We start from the raw sequence: 16129 nt of genomic DNA on the forward strand, positions 1-16129 counted from the left end.
AATTCGGAGCCAGTTTAACTCACAATGTATGATTTATGATAGTGATATGATTTAAGTCTGTATTTGCTTTTCTGGTGATATTGTCAATGTCTATTCCCCACCTTTGACAAGATGGCAGTGGCTAACCTACGCCAGCGCGTACTAAAGCCCAGATTGTATTGAAGTGTACTAGGTGCATTGACTGTACTTATAATATACACATGTGAAATTCTTTTTTCATGAAACTTTGTTGGTACTGTCGAGTTTTAAGAACGTATTCATAGGATTTTCAAGAGCTGATTTCGAAAAGAAAATATGACTAATAGTTTTATCATAGTGTAATGTATTATTCATACAAACATTAATGATTAAAGGACAGGCTTAATATACACTGACGTCCATATCTGACACTCCACAGAACCTGTGAATAACATTAAGGGAATTTTAATCCCCTGATACAGATTACCGGATCAATGAAAGCTAATAAGCTTGTTTTGCCAAAAGATTAACTTGAAAATTGTTTTTGCCAGAGGGTCTTTAAAATGGTTTCGGAATTAATCTTGTCACGAAAATATTGACCTTGTAGATGTTATTGTAGAATTCATAAATCAAAATCTTCGCATGCCTATTTTGTGAACAGCAGTCATATTCGACACTTCCCCCGAGGAATTACTAATAGAGATTGACTTTGTTCAAATCAACTTATCTTTACTGTAATAAAACATATTTTAAATAAATAAGACATATATACATAACATAAATATATACAGTGTCATAGAACATCAGTACAAATATGAGAAGCAGTGCATAACGAAGCCACGCCAATTAAAACTTATATAATTCATTACACATACTTTCGATAAACACTGATTGAAAATTGCACAGGTATAGTTAAATTCCATTTTACATATGAACGTGACTCCAATTTATAATAAAATGTAATTTTGAAATGCCGGTTTGTGATGTTATAAAGTTATGTCAGGTTTTCCACATTATAAATGAATAAATACACACGATTTACATAGCACACAAATGACGCACAATCTATTTAATATCCATGAACGGAAACATTCACTGCATGAGTATTACTGGAAGACTGTAAATTCGAATTTAAGCAGTTCCAGGCCTTTCAGAATTATCATTTGAAAAAGTTACTTTCTTCTTTGCCTTTATGTCCGCTACAGAAACGAAACCGAAATAATTTGTAGAACGTCCTACAACTTTAAAAGAATTTGTTTTCCTTAGAGAACTTTGTTGAGGCTTTTTCTCCTTAATTGTTTTGCGAATACCTTTTGTCCTGTCTGGTTTAGCGTTTTGTATTCGAGCTGATGTCTGGTTCTGTGGTGCGGCTTTTTTGTCCGTTTTTGCAACACTTGCTGTAGTGACACTGGGTTTCTTCTCAGCCTCCTTTGTAGAACCACCCGAATCAATACGATTGTACCATTCTGGCTGATTACTTCGTGAAGAGGAACCTGATAGCTGGTTCCTGTCTGTTTGGCTGCCCCTTCTATAGGAGGAAGTAGGTTTATCACTTTTCTCCACATTTTCTGTTTTAGCATTGTTCCGCCTAACACTCTTTTCGCCTTTAGGAGGAGTATTTCGGTGGTTCGAGTTCTTCTGTCCAATATTTGAGGCAGGATACATTGGTGTCGTTGAGTTCTTTAAGCTGTTAGTTGAAGGGGATGGATTGAAGGACGTACGTGATTGAGCAGGAGATGGATTTAAGGATGACACGCCGTCGTGTCGTAAAGATGACGTACGCGACTGAACAGGAGATGGATTTAAGGATGACACGCCGTCGTGTCGTAAAGATGACGTACGCGACTGACCATTCGGTACTGACGAATTGTATTGCACTTTGTTAGAACTTTGGTTGTTTGACAGTTGAGCTGGAGACTTAGATGATTGTGATGATATACCGGATACTTGAGCCATTTTGATCGATACACGATCTGGTTGCCCTGGTGACATGGTGACTAGTATTTGTTCACTTCCCTGTGATGGTTTGATGTTCGGCAGCGGTAGCGACATTTTTCTAGTTTCACCCCTATGATGTCTTTGAGCGTTCATATCGGTAGCTTTAACAAAGTTTGTGTTCATATAAGCATCTTCATATGCAGAACTCTGTGAACTGTGTCTACGTATATTGCTCACTGGATGATATGTGTTTATATTTTCAGATCGTGTACTAAATTGACTGGACTCATACCTGATTGGCGTCTCCCTCATTGATGTATCTCCAGGCATATTGGCCATAGAAAGTCGGGAGGAAGGCAGAGAGCCATGATACACCATGTTTGACCTGTTCATGTCCTGACGTGGGTACTGACGATACTGGTAAGAATCCTGACTACTATTAGTCCTTGAGTTAGAAACACTTTCGTTCCTCGCTTTATCCATCTGCTGCTGGTGCATCTCCAAGTATGACTTGGGATACCGACCACGGTAACTTTGAATATCATTGAGACTCACACTCTTCCGGAGTCGGCGTTCATTGCTCTGGATGTCCCTTTCCATCCAGTACTGTCGTTCTGAGTCGTACCTATGTTTATCGACGACTCGCTGCTGTACCCGTCTTCTTTCATCGACTGGGGACTGCATGGTTCTCAATACTTCCATCATCTCTGCGTCCAGCCGATCTTCATAAAACGGTATAACCTCAGTCTGTCTCATCGGTTTCATGACAGACACATTAGGTTTTTTCGTAAGTACACTTTCCCGCATTATTATTGTTGTTAAGTCTCTCTGTGGGTAACACCAACTACACACATCTCCATTCCATGTCCCGAGTGGCTTGACTTTTAAACGTTACTACATTCATATAGAGTCAAACGTGGTTGTCAGAATGTATCGGTTCATAAAGCAAATTAATCACATATTTCCTTTTATAGTTGTTCTTTATAAGCCATAACTACTTCTTTTTTAAAGCCGGGTCTTATCTCTATGATATGCATTGAAATCCGTGAATGAATGGATACGGCGAGCTTGTAATCCTTTATACACCCGAACAGCGCCAACCCGTGTGGGCACCCTGACAAAAGATTAGTGGATACTTGACAAATAAACGCGCTACCACGCTAAGTGGTCAGCGGAGTGCTACCAAAATACACCACAACACTGGTCGCTATGAGTGTACAATACCGACAGTAGCGATTAGTGCTGAAAATGACAAGACCAAAAGTCATTATATAAATATATTCATTAGTAAATCCGAATGTAATATGGGTTAATCGCATGTATAAGATGGTAAAGTACAGAGTTATAAATAGAAATCCTCATTGTTATTGCACATTGTGAACTATACTTTTTATTACATAACATCTTATTATGTTTCGATATTTGTAACAGGAATGATAGCGATTATATCTTATACGAATAGGTTATTGTTAACTACATAAGCTTAACGAACATTTGTTGTAGGAGATTTTTAAATGTCCCAAAACCAGTGCGCTTCATTTCTATTTTCCGTTTTCTAGACATACTGGTAGCATAGACTTTAAATATCCTATTGTACATATGTAAAAACAACGAAATTACATCTAATAAAAAAACGAAAAACCTTATCAGCTTGGCGAATGAAGCGAAAGCCAGTATATTTATATAATTATCAATCAGTGCGGAATTCAGATTATCATCTTGGGTGTTTCGAGTTTCTTCCTGGGGTTTCAGTGAAAGTAAAAATTGATAAAAATGGTGAATATACCGAATTTTTAAAGAAAACGCTGAGGATGGGTCGTTTCTTGAAACCTTAGTAAACCCTCTAGATCCGCCAACGTGAATTTCGGATACAATGTTATCAAAACACGACATTATAGTATTCATCCAAATATAATTAATTTTATTATGGTAGTGAGTAACAAGAATATTTTTTTTACTTGACATGATGTGTTAATGAATTGAAATGGGCCAGATTATTACGATGTATATTACACCCTTTAAGTTTGCTCCGTGTGCCTTTTGTAGTATTATTTCACCTACCTACAAAAAAAATTCTCCGTTTGATGTATTAAAGCGTAATACATTTATCTGAATAACTTAAATTGTTGATAAGTGGAATGTAAATTCTCAGGTATTTTATTCCCAAAAAAGGGAATTCACTCACATTTATATATGCACATAATACTTCTATAAATCACAGAATAACGGTGAATTAAATGTACTTTGTTCTTTATTTACAAAGCTTTGCTGTGAAAGCAAAACGTGCCTTAGTGGTCTTTGCTATTCTTATTGATTGCAGTCCAGATAAGACTTTGATTCAAACATTTATATATATTGCTCACCCTTATCTTTGATTGTAATCTTAGACTGTTCCTACTATATCGTTTTCACTCTTTGTGCAGTGTTTGCAGAGAGTCGTCCATATCGCTAAGCGACCACCAAGAGTTGTCTGTTTATGTTAATTAAAAGTCTGAGAGAAACGCTGTTTTTCACGCTGAACACATATTAAGGCTCACATATTAGGTTTTGTTTCGCTCAGTGCATTGTTACCTGGTGTTATTGGCCTGTATTGCAAGGTTGCGTCATTTTGACTATTTATTATTTCGGACTGAGATAGCCATATGTAGCCATTTTGGGGATATTTATGCGATAATGTCTATAACCTAGTGTCTTTAAAGTAACACCATGCCGGGTTTTCTTCTTGTTAAATCTTAAGTAAACGATTTAAGAAAATATGTTTTAAATGAATATGATTTAAAATCCATATAATTGAAATGTGATTAACATTAGGATGACATTTCATTCCTATTTTTAATTTACAAACTCACGAATAGCTAACCAATACTCATAACGAGTTACCTCACTTTGCATGCCGTTTAACCATAACTTATTAAAGCTATCAGGCGTATTTAAGTCGATGTTTATCTTTAACCGTATATACTATTAGATATATTTTAAATAAGAAAATGTATTCAATTAAATCAATTAAATTTGTTTTTCTGTTATTTTGGTTTGGTTTCTTTTGTTTCACATCCTTTTTACAGCAATACACATTTGTTATTCTTGAACATACAGGAGTTTGGTTGGTTGGGCTTAAAAAAATTTTGTCAACAGCTATGATCATTTAAAGACGAGCTCCCCAGTAGGTGTGAGGCTGCGGTATATTCGTGTTGTGTTGCAGTGGAACTCATGTCCTTTTTATAGTGCTATTTCAATGATGCATGCCGTCAATGCCACTGAACAACACACCACACCCGGTCATTATTCTGACAACGGTCATTGGATGTGCTAAAAACGAAAGTACCAAGAGAAAAATAATCTATCCACGGTTAGTTCCACTTCTCTGCCCACGTGAGTATCACGAGGTACAGGGCTAGTGGAAGAATGTCTGGGCAGCTTAATTCACCCCAACCCGCCTTGTAGTCTTTAGCACTGATCGATTGTTTTGGTAAACAACGACTTATGTATTAATCTTAACATGACGCAATATAAAAGCGGCTTATATACCCAGGCCCACCCCTGAATTTTAAAAACATACACATACCGAGTGTATCTTTTAAAAAGAATAATACAGAATCTTAATTTTAAAAAAGATTAAAAGATTTAAAGATGAATATTCACACAGGAATGTACAACTATTTAAACTTTAATCGAATAAACAAGTGTAATAAACAAAATATTGCTTTGTATGGTAAAACAATGTAGAACCACTTTCTCCAGAAAATCGTAATTTGGCTATACAACATAAAGAGTTTTCCCAATGTATTTTTCGTTACAATTTGAGCGACATTGCTAGGTAGGTGCCACGCATCTCCATTTGATACGTCGGTGATACGCTATGGTAAGTTTCTTATCCTTCGCGCATCATGAATGTAAATAAATTATCAGTATTTGCCGGGCATGCTAGACATCAAAGATACCATATCGGTCTGTCCATCCTATTCTTCACCTGTCTTCCGATTACCGAAATATAGACAAGACCTAACTAGGGGTCAATTATCGCCGAAAATCATTTTACTATGTTCCTGTCAGCCATGAAACGAGCGGTACTTTGTTTTCTGCTTTCTCTTGCAACAGGTAACACACTTGGTCTGTTTAAAAGTTTTAAGCAACTTTTTGTTTTGAATCATTTCATATTGGTTTTGATTGTTTGCAAGCTAGATATATGATAATTGTTACATTTAGATTATATATGATAATAATAAAAGTACTGTTCAAGGTATCTTCATAAAATGATTGCTATTTATATGAAAAATGTACTTACTGGACATTTCTTTCGTTTATTTGTCATTTGTAAACTGTGAAGAACAGCTAAAATGAAGGTTATGTCAGGTAAAATAGTCTCTTTCATAATTAAAGAAACGTTGCATTTACTTTATTTACTTTTTTCAAGCAACAATAATATTTTTGTTCCGTTATTTTTCTACATAGGAAGCTGGGCGGCTATTAAACCAAGACCAGTCTTGCTGTCAGCTGGGCGATTCCTTCAAGCCAACCCCAGGCCATTATTTACCGGTAACAACGGACCATATCCAAATGTGATTCAGAAACCGGGAATGCCAAATCCTATGACACATGCAGTAAATAAGCCATCAAATAATGCGGGACTACCATTAGCATTAGCGAACGGCTACCTCAGACCACACGAACAATCTTTCAGCCAAGGAATGTTTGGGCACCACAGCGGTTGGGAAGCGAACTCTATAGCAACCAGGCCGAAAGTCATCCCTATGACACTGGTGAAGCCCAATAGGCCTATGTTGGGATTACTAAAACAACTGATGTCTGGTAAATTCCTTATAAAGGCCGACGCCATTCACTTGGACGCTATACCTATTGCTGAACGACCAACCCAACCAAACCTTGAAGGAATGGTCATTGAGCCTTCCATGGTTAGCGTACAAGTCCCCAACCAACCAGTACAGCCTATTTATTTTGAATCACCCAAGCCTCTTCGTCCAAACCTGGGTCAGCAAGTTCCATTTGAACTCCTTCTCCAAGAATTTAAGGAACTGGATTCGAAAATTAATTCAAAGCCAAACGTTCATGGGGTCACTTTTGCCAGTTTATATCAAAATTATATGAAACTGCTAGAGAAACAAAACAAAACAACTCTCCCAATAAAGTCGACAACAACAGTGCCCTCAACGACTGTCCAAACGGAATCAACGCCACCTACAACTACTTCTGAAAGCACCAAGACAACTGTGACTGTCACCGCAGTACCTACAACATCTGCTTTGCCTACAAATACAAAAGATATTTTCGGTATGATCCATACATCACTAGGCCAAGCCACTGATGATAAGCCAGTCATTAGGCTTCCTGGAATGGGACCAGACGCATCCTCTTAGTAGCCACTTTAAAAAACATCCACCTTATCAAGTTTGATTTTCTTTGAAACACTGATACACGAATCTGGCAATAAAATTGAACAACAATTTGCTTCTTGTTATATGTAAGAATATTGTATATACATAGTGCTATGTAAATTGTTAGAATGGTAGCGCTATAAATATAAACACACTTTCGTTTTCGAGCAATAACTTGTGCCGATAAATAGAATGGAATATAAATCCACTTGATTTTTACAAATCATTTGTGTGTAAACCGATTTCCCAATCTTTGGAAAGCTGTATTATATAACATACAAACGCACACCGGATTTCACATCGAGCAATCTTAGTGCCCAGCGCTGGCATTAATATTTCGACGAAAGGACACTTTTAAAGTTGCCTGACCAGTTTTAAAATGAAGTTAATGTAACAATATATAATATACACAAGGCAAGAAAAAAATATATAACTGTATTGAATAACAAACACAAAACATTTAAAACGATACTTATTAATCAATAATTAATCTGATGGGTGATTTAAAGAAATAGATAAAAGCAGACTTTGAAATTGTACACGGAATCTATTTCTTTTTCCCAAGTGGATTAGCATTTGGATCAAAGCTGCCTGCTGACATCGAACTTGGATCAAATGATCCAATTTTCATGGAGTTGGGATCGAATGAGCCTGTCTGCGCGGCGTTGGGATCAAAAGAGCCTGCTTGCATGGAGTTTGGATCAAATGCTCCTGCTGTCATTGAATTGGGGTCAAATTTCGGCTTAGAGTTGATGACGTCAGGATTGAAAGTCCTTCTCCTCCTTCCGCTTCCTAATAAACAAATCGATATAAGAACATTCACTTAATGAGTACGTTTACCTATATCCCTGTTATTTGATTCTTGAATTTTACATCAAACTGAAACCCTTTTTAGTTCATTGTATACAATGGACCCTCTTAATGATAGCAAACATTAATTTTTTGTTTTTGGAGGCTATCTTTTTATTTTGCAAATAATTGTTTAAAAAATGTTTTGTTATGATTAGTAAAGTCTGTACCACAGGATGATCGTAAAAGACGACTTAATTTTGGATTTTTTTTTCCTTCCTAAAAATTTCCGTTCCTTAGTCTATAAATTTCGTATTTTTGGCTCTTGTTAAAGGTAATGTGACGTCTGGTATGCCTGATTTGATATAATGTGACCGGATGGGGTGTACTATTCCCTCTCTTTGGCTGTTTTATGTTTCAGTAACATAGTGCTATGTTAGCACTATGGACTTATTTTCTACTATTACAATGTGTCTCAACACAAATATACTACAGCATCCCAAAACTCAAGCATGCGTCACACACAACATCTTATACAGAGACCTTGAGATGTTAAAATGAAATAGCAGATGTTATCTATACCATGTATACTAACCAAAGCTGTTTAAACTGTTGGGATCAAAAGAACCCGATGAAGATCCGGTAAAGGAATTGGGATCAAATGAACCGGAAGTTCCTCCACCGGATGTGAATTGATTTGGGTCAAACGACCCACTGCTACTGCTGAAATAGAAAACTTGGATAATAGAGTCACGAAATGAAGACATAAATGTTATAGTAACTGAAGCTCGTTTAAAACAATCAAATCACATTGTGCTTGTTCTGATGCCTTAAATTTAAAAAAAATGCTTTTAAATAAAGATCACATTTCAAAATAATGTCACATACCTTCCACCGGTTCCGGAAGAGGATCCGCTCGTGAATCCACTACCACTTCCGAACCCTGAGCTAGATCCGAACCCGGAAGTGCTTCCATCACCTCCGAAGTTCTGGTTGATTGCATTAGGGTCAAAGGATCCACTGGTGCCGCCACTGCTGCTGCTGCTGCTGCTGCTTCCGTCACCAAACCCACTGGAGCTGAACCCTCCAGATCCAAAATTCTGGTTTAGGGCATTAGGGTCAAAGGTACCTAAAATTCGATGAAATATGCCAATCCTATTAACGCATTCACATAAACATTTTCAATTTCAAATATAAGGTCTACATATTTTATTTCAAAGTATTAATATTTATATAAATTCTAATTTTAAAGACGCTCCACCACCGACATAACATAAACGATACTCTTCATTTGAAAAATAACTGATGTTTAATTGTGTATATAATCTAATTAATGCAAAAAAAAAATCACATTAAATAATTCACTTTGTTTTTTGTACATGTGCAATCAGTGCTTCATTTCATATCGGGCATAGAGCCATGAATTTTTTTTCGGGACGCAATTAATTATTCTTAATATTTTTATCTTGAAGTAAAATAAGAAGCCAAAACTTTTCATAGCGTTAGTGGTGTATTATCTTTAAACATGATCATATGATGTTTACACCTTCATCAAAACGTGATGTGTCATTGATATAATTACAACATATAACATAATGATAAGTTAAGCAAACCTCAACTACCAGAAAAATTCTACGAATTAGTAGAATGAAACATAGCTCATAACACGCTCACAATAAATCACAGAATCTTAGGAGGTGAATTAATAAATAATCAATAAATAAACAAAACATATATAAACAAAACATAAATAAACAAAACATCAAATTAACAAAACATGAATAAACAAAACATGAAATTACCATCCGATAAACATAATGGTATGAATACCAACAAGCACACAGCAAGGCCAGTCATCATCCTGGAAGGTGGGCAGTGAATGGTAAACCTGCCTTGGTCATTTGCTTATCTTCGTTTGCATTAGGCCGTTGGTTATCAGGTCTAATTTGGTCAACTTGCAGACCTGTCGAGGTCACTTTGCTGACCAGAACTCAGAATAGTCGTCTTAGTCTAAAAACACCAAATTAACGTTCTCATCTTGTCATAGTCAAATCAAGACCAGCATTTACTAAAGGCAGTGTTGTATGTAATCCGAATCTGATTACTTATGTTGAATAGGCATTCTGAAAAAACTAATATGGGCGTAATATATAGAATTTTTAAGGGTCGATTCAACGTCAAAAAGCGTCGGATTATATGATATAATATACGTTCTTTTAGTTTTTGCTGATCATATTGTGAAATCAAGATCCATATTTGTAACTCAAATTGAAGTACTTTTTGTGTTGAATATTGCGCATTAATGATTTTTGTTTTAAATAATTATTTTGTAAGTTTTAGATGAATAGGTTTGTATCCCGATGATTTTACTTTTTCACACTATGATGATTTCTTTTTTTATATTGATATTTTTGATTGTTTTTGATACCCTCAAAACAATATCCAGAAAGGTTATTGCATATAGAGAATTCTAATACAACATTTTCATTTCCTTAATGGTTAATTGAAGATAATAGTTAGAAAACTATTCACATACAGCTGGATTTTTCTGTAAGGATAAGAGACTTGAAACAGATTTTAAGAAAAATAATGGACGTTGATGTAAATTATGTCTACCAAGATGATCACTTGACTCTTTTATGTATGGGGAATGATTCGATTACAGAAGTAATAATATTGCTTCAAAAGGCATCAAGCAAAATTCCAATATCCAAAATCAAGATAATTTGTTAATTTTACATTGAAGGTCAGTCGTAGAAATCCCTATCGATTAGCTCTATCAAAGATTTTGTTAAGAGTCTTATCTTATAATGATAAAAATGCAGGGTAGGTGTTGTATCAGTGATTGAGTTAGTTTCACAATATTCAAACCTCACAAAGGGAAGTTGCCAGCTATTGACTGTAGACGGTTGCTTTTCTCCGGCTTCTCCGAATTTCCTCTTTTTTCAAAACTTAGAACGCTTTTTAAATTATGATTACTAGTAATGGGGAGGTTTAACAAATGTATAGCAAATAAACTATTGATAAATAATGATAATTACAACAGGAAACAATACCAAATTATGCCTCCTTCAATGAATGAAAAATAGACAAAATTAGTGTTTAAAAAAATCCAGAACTAACTTATTCCATGAACAAGCATCAATCGTACATTTTGCTGTTAAATATATCGTAAAATATATCGTATCACGGTGTGGATTTGTCATAACGCCTTTGGCGTTTAATTTGATTATCCTCGACTGTGATAAATGTCAGTAATATGGCTTTTCAAATTTAAATCTTTGTTCTTAAACCATTTAACCAATAAATAGGCAATTTCTATACTAAGAATACTCTAAGGCAATTTCTATACTAAGAATACTCTATTGGGTATTGACTAGACTGTGACCTTTGACCAGACATGTTGTGTAGTCTTGAATGGACGACATTGAGAAAATGGAATATCGCCTGTGCGTGTTTTGGCGATAGAAATAAGACAGCTGCTTAACTAAATATGGCGTAGAAATGAAGATAACCTACAGCAACCTATCGGTTACCCGATATCGGCGACTGGACACCATTATAGAGTGACCGCTACTTTCATCATTCTCTGACCATGAGAAAATATTAACGTGCAACTTTACTTACGTTACTTTTATATATTTTTAATTCATTCATTATTCCAACAATGATGGGCAGAACTGTGACTTGGACTGTAGTTGTCATAGTGACAATGTTGATCTCCGGTAAGTAATTCTTATTTCTTGAATTTAATCTTATTTCCTACCCCCTTATCTATTCAGATAATAATGCACATTTAGTTTTATGTATATGTCAAAAACATATCATTCGATTAATACCGTGGTTGTTTTTATTATAAATGTTTTATTGATATGCTATAGGAGTGAATTATCCGAATGCTTTACATATATGTTCACTATAAATAAGGCTACCAACGAAATTTATCGTTCATTTTTGTATGTACGTTATTTTGACTTACGCATAGGACACTAACTCAGAATGATATCAAGGCACTGAATCTGCACATGCGCGCCTTCTACTTTCAAATTGCAAATTTTGTAAATTATTTCACATACAAAACGTGACGTTGTTCTACTCTCTTTTTTGTTGAGTTCTGGGGGAGTTCTATATTGTCAAATGAATAACAGTTACAATGTACTCTAGTATGTTGGTTCACTTTATTAAAAAGGGAAAATGAAATAGTATGTTACCGGTGAATACTTCCTGTGTGACTGATTGATTCAAAATGATAAATTGTGAAACATCAAGTTTAATAAATTATTTGATATTAACTGATTTCATAATTACAAATTTGTTTGAGCTGTATTTACTAACTAAACGGTTATTTAATTATAGATTACAATATATAACGATGTCACTAATTGTTTTTGTTTTCCTATGTTTGTGTAGGTGGCAGTTCCATCGCCCTACCGGGATTAGACCTCAGTTCTAGCGTTGATGACCCCGAGCCTTTCCATCTACCACCCTACCTCAATTCTGTAAGTGAAGGTAGCAAAGGCACAACACCTACTACCCGCTTGCCGACCACGCCACAACCTTTTAGGCCTTCTCAAAGTATCACCGCCGGACAAGATGGCAACTCAGTATCAAACTACCTCATCAAAACTCTCACACAAATGGACGCAAAGACTCTAAAGACCCTATCAAACATTATCAATCTGGAATTGAATAAGCTGACTCCACAGGAACAAGGTCAACTACAGGGCCCGTCTCAAGTGAACTCTCAAAATCAAGTACATGGACCAGCAAATAATGTACAATATCCTCAGCTTTCTTCTGAGATCGCAAATGGAATGTCAAATAGCCAACAACAAGCTTCATCAGTGATGGGAAGTTCTCAGATAAAACAGGAAGGTCAAGGCTACTATCAGAACAACAATCTTTCAAATCAACCTGCTTTGGACAATGGTCAGGTGGGAGGTCCAGTTAGTCAACCGCAATTTAACCCTGGGCAGATGATGATTTCAAGTATGGGAGGAGGCGACAGCGGTATTCAGGGCGTTCCGAACTCGATGTTTCCCGCGGCTGGTGGTGGCAGGCCATCAGCAGGTGGCAATGTGGAAGTGGATAGCCCATTTGATCCAAACAGACTGATGGCATCGATAGAAGCAGAAACTTCTCAATACAACCCGAATGCATTTCTGGCAAAGCAAAACTACATCACTGCAAACCAATGGAACTTTGCTAATCAAAATCAGATTTCTCAGAACACACACTTTGTGAACCAAGGTACTAATACTGCCAAGGGGCAACACAATAACCCTGCCATTATGGATACATCACAGCTAAACTTCAATCCCGATATAATGATGACAGCGCTAGGAATAAAGGGCCAGAAGTTTACCTTTAATCCTGATAAGATTAACTCGTTTAGTAGCAGTGGCTTCCAGCCTGGTTTATATCCACAGTCTGCTGGTGGCCAGAAGATACCAAAGAACATGTTTAATGCGGATACAGTCAACAAAATGTTGATGGCATATGTCGTAGTTCCGACAGAAAAGACAAAACACCAACCAAGGAAGCATCACCAGATCAGTCAGGACATTCATAAAACTGTATACAATCCAGACACATTTAACCATGCTGCTGTAAATGAAGTACCAAGCACCTACTTACAGTTCATTTCCAATGAAGGTCGAGTTACAGTAGTCCCATCCAATACCAAGATTCGAAATGGTAACCCAATGAAGCAATCAGTGGTCACACCATCCCAAATGCGTCTTCTGAAGCAGCAGACTGGTGATCATTTTCGCGCACAGCTGGAGCCTCCGATCAGCGTAATGGATAGGACTCCCTCTTTTGAAAACGCCTTTAAGTCGGTGACATTCAATCCAGACAGAATAAATGCAGCTCAACGTCAGTTCAACCCTGACTTATTATACCGATCTCTCTTACTCGGTGAAGACAGAAAAGTATTACCCAGGAAACACATGCCAAAATTGGCGCGGAAAGCAGTTCGTGCTGAAAATGGAACAGACATTGTAGTAACAAATAAAACCGGGGAAATACGGACAACAACAACAACGGACCCAAATGATTCAGGGCAATCAACGACGGTACCTAGCGCAGTCACGTCCACCCAACAGCCAAATACAACAGTTATTTCTACCACGAGTACCACTACAACAACAACTGATGGCGTCCTGTTTAACCCTAACAATATAAATACAGGTATTGCCCAGATGATGGGTTTTAACCCCGGATCTTTGATGATGGGATATAATCTGCCTCAACAAGGACAGAACACAGATAACGGTAATTATGCATATAACCCTAATCAGATGGGAGGATTTCAGTCTGTGATGTCGCCCATGATGTCAGTGCTAATGGGAGAAAGTGGTGGGGACAGTAACACTGTATCCCAGACTGCATCTCGGCCAAATTACGACCAGTCCCAGGGTATGTCTGTCATGTTTAATCCGGCTGATGTTAACCAGGCTAAAATGAGCTTTGACATAAACAAACAGATGGGCTTCAATGAAAACTCGGGTAATGCCATGTTTGATCCAATGCAAGTAAACGTCCTTGCAAACCAGAATGTTAACAAGTCGACAAACAACAGCTTTCTAGGCTCCAACGGGATGGGTATGATGGGTAATAATATTTTCACCGGCGTGTTCGATCCCAACAAAATCAACCAGGTGTCTATGACTGACATGCAAGTGAGCAAGCAGAAAAACAGTTCAGCAAGCTCTCCCGTGACGAATTATATGGCAGCATTTTTGGGGATGGGTGGTTTCGGTGGCAATGACCAATCTTCGTTTGGAGGTAGTTTCAATCCGTCAGAAGTAAACAATGCTGTTTTTAATCCAAATGATGTTAACAATGCACAAATGAACTTTGACCCCTCAAATATGCTCGATCACAATCCAGGTTACGATTCGGAAAAGGCTACTCAAACAGATTTCGACCCTACAAAGATCAATGATGTACATATGAATTTCCAGCCACCATTCGTGTCTACTGATAAAAACAAGGACAACAATTCTTCATCTTCCAATGCGTTTAGCAGATACAACTTAAACTTCACCCCAGGCCAACTTTCTCCAAATGGTAATGCTATGGTATTCAATCCAAATGAGATTAACCAAGCAACCATGCATTTTAGCGTATTAGAGGTTTTCAATTCCACGGTTCCACAGGGCAACACGAATTTTCTTTCACAACTTTCTGGTAAAGATTCAAACGTTGTGATGCCTGATTTTGATCCCGTAGCTGTCAACAATATGCAAGTGAATTTCGTTCCCAATTCACCACTGGGGGCGTATCAATCGTCGTTGACAACCACAGGACCAAAACCTCAGCCGAGTTCCGCATCAGTTCCAACTTCAACATCACCTCCCACTACAACTAGTCAGACAACCTCTACGGCAGCGCCTGGTACTATTTCAACTCCAGTACCCACCAGGTAGACGGTATATAAACATTGTGTAGTTCCGTTGTAAGAATCTTTATCATTAAAATTATAATACTTTCACCAACAGCATTTTTATTTTTGCCAAATGCCAAAACATTTTGCCTATACACTCGATGTATAGCAATTGAGTTACAACTTATGTCTACCAGTCACGCTAAACACGTGGATATCTACATTGCGTAGTCTAAGCTTTCGGATAAGATTCAAATTCTCGAATGGTTTATTTTTCTTGCGGCAAATCATGTCTACATTATAATACAATTATTTTCATATCAGTCCGTAGTTTCTCTCCAGGTTTTCAATGCATGTTTTTAATAATTTCATGGTTGCGAACTAGAATTTCCCTGTGTTATAAAGTCACCTTCTCGTAAGGATAAAAAGGTAAAAAATAACTTTATGGCTTATGCAAATAATAATTTCAAAATTCACATTAATAACAAAATTATCCACCTCAATGTCGCGCTCCTTAATAAATGTCACGCCACAACGACACCAATGGACGGTAACAGAAAACAGATTCATTGGAGGTTTATATAGGAACAACGAGCAAAACGTACACGACGATCGTGTTTTATTTTATTTTGATTCTTAAGTCTTCGGTATGTAATTAATT

General features: G+C 36.8%; 4 protein-coding genes across 4 annotated transcripts; 2 read left to right on the plus strand and 2 right to left on the minus strand.

Moving 5' to 3' along the window:
* Positions 1–1089: 1089 nt before the first annotated feature.
* Positions 1090–2703, minus strand: LOC138319599 (serine-rich adhesin for platelets-like). Its single transcript, XM_069262748.1, has one exon. The coding sequence runs from the start codon at positions 2701–2703 to the stop codon at positions 1090–1092; it is 1614 nt and encodes a 537-aa protein (XP_069118849.1).
* Positions 2704–5637: 2934 nt separating this feature from the next.
* LOC138318027 (uncharacterized) lies at positions 5638–7358 on the plus strand. Its single transcript, XM_069260061.1, has 2 exons — positions 5638–5994; positions 6349–7358. The coding sequence occupies exons 1-2, from the start codon at positions 5937–5939 to the stop codon at positions 7269–7271; spliced, it is 981 nt and encodes a 326-aa protein (XP_069116162.1). The 5' UTR covers positions 5638–5936; the 3' UTR covers positions 7272–7358.
* Positions 7359–7709: 351 nt separating this feature from the next.
* Positions 7710–9962, minus strand: LOC138318028 (secreted protein C-like). The gene is made up of 4 exons (XM_069260062.1): positions 9881–9962; positions 8967–9207; positions 8674–8801; positions 7710–8081 (listed from the first exon to the last, which is right to left on the minus strand). The coding sequence occupies exons 1-4, from the start codon at positions 9936–9938 to the stop codon at positions 7837–7839; spliced, it is 672 nt and encodes a 223-aa protein (XP_069116163.1). The 5' UTR covers positions 9939–9962; the 3' UTR covers positions 7710–7836.
* Positions 9963–12476: 2514 nt separating this feature from the next.
* LOC138318029 (putative uncharacterized protein DDB_G0282133) lies at positions 12477–15576 on the plus strand. Its single transcript, XM_069260063.1, has one exon. The coding sequence runs from the start codon at positions 12716–12718 to the stop codon at positions 15509–15511; it is 2796 nt and encodes a 931-aa protein (XP_069116164.1). The 5' UTR covers positions 12477–12715; the 3' UTR covers positions 15512–15576.
* The last annotated feature ends 553 nt before the right edge of the window (positions 15577–16129 follow it).

The sequence above is a fragment of the Argopecten irradians genome, chromosome 3 (assembly GCF_041381155.1).
Source record: "Argopecten irradians isolate NY chromosome 3, Ai_NY, whole genome shotgun sequence".
In the NCBI taxonomy this organism is placed as follows: Eukaryota; Metazoa; Mollusca; class Bivalvia; order Pectinida; family Pectinidae; genus Argopecten; species Argopecten irradians.

What these genes read in the sequence shown, in the direction of transcription:
- LOC138319599 (XM_069262748.1), bottom strand. Translation starts at nt 2,703, where the DNA reads ATGCGGGAAAGTGTACTTACGAAAAAACCTAATGTGTCTGTCATGAAA.
- LOC138318027 (XM_069260061.1), top strand. Translation starts at nt 5,937, where the DNA reads ATGTTCCTGTCAGCCATGAAACGAGCGGTACTTTGTTTTCTGCTTTCT. An exon ending in TCTGCTTTCTCTTGCAACAG is followed by an intron (nt 5,995 to 6,348) that starts GTAACACACTTG and finishes TTTTCTACATAG; the next exon opens with GAAGCTGGGCGGCTATTAAA.
- LOC138318028 (XM_069260062.1), bottom strand. Translation starts at nt 9,938, where the DNA reads ATGATGACTGGCCTTGCTGTGTGCTTGTTGGTATTCATACCATTATGT. An exon ending in ACCATTATGTTTATCGGATG is followed by an intron (nt 9,208 to 9,880) that starts GTAATTTCATGT and finishes ATCGAATTTTAG; the next exon opens with GTACCTTTGACCCTAATGCC. An exon ending in CAACAGTTTAAACAGCTTTG is followed by an intron (nt 8,082 to 8,673) that starts GTTAGTATACAT and finishes TTTGTTTATTAG; the next exon opens with GAAGCGGAAGGAGGAGAAGG.
- LOC138318029 (XM_069260063.1), top strand. Translation starts at nt 12,716, where the DNA reads ATGGACGCAAAGACTCTAAAGACCCTATCAAACATTATCAATCTGGAA.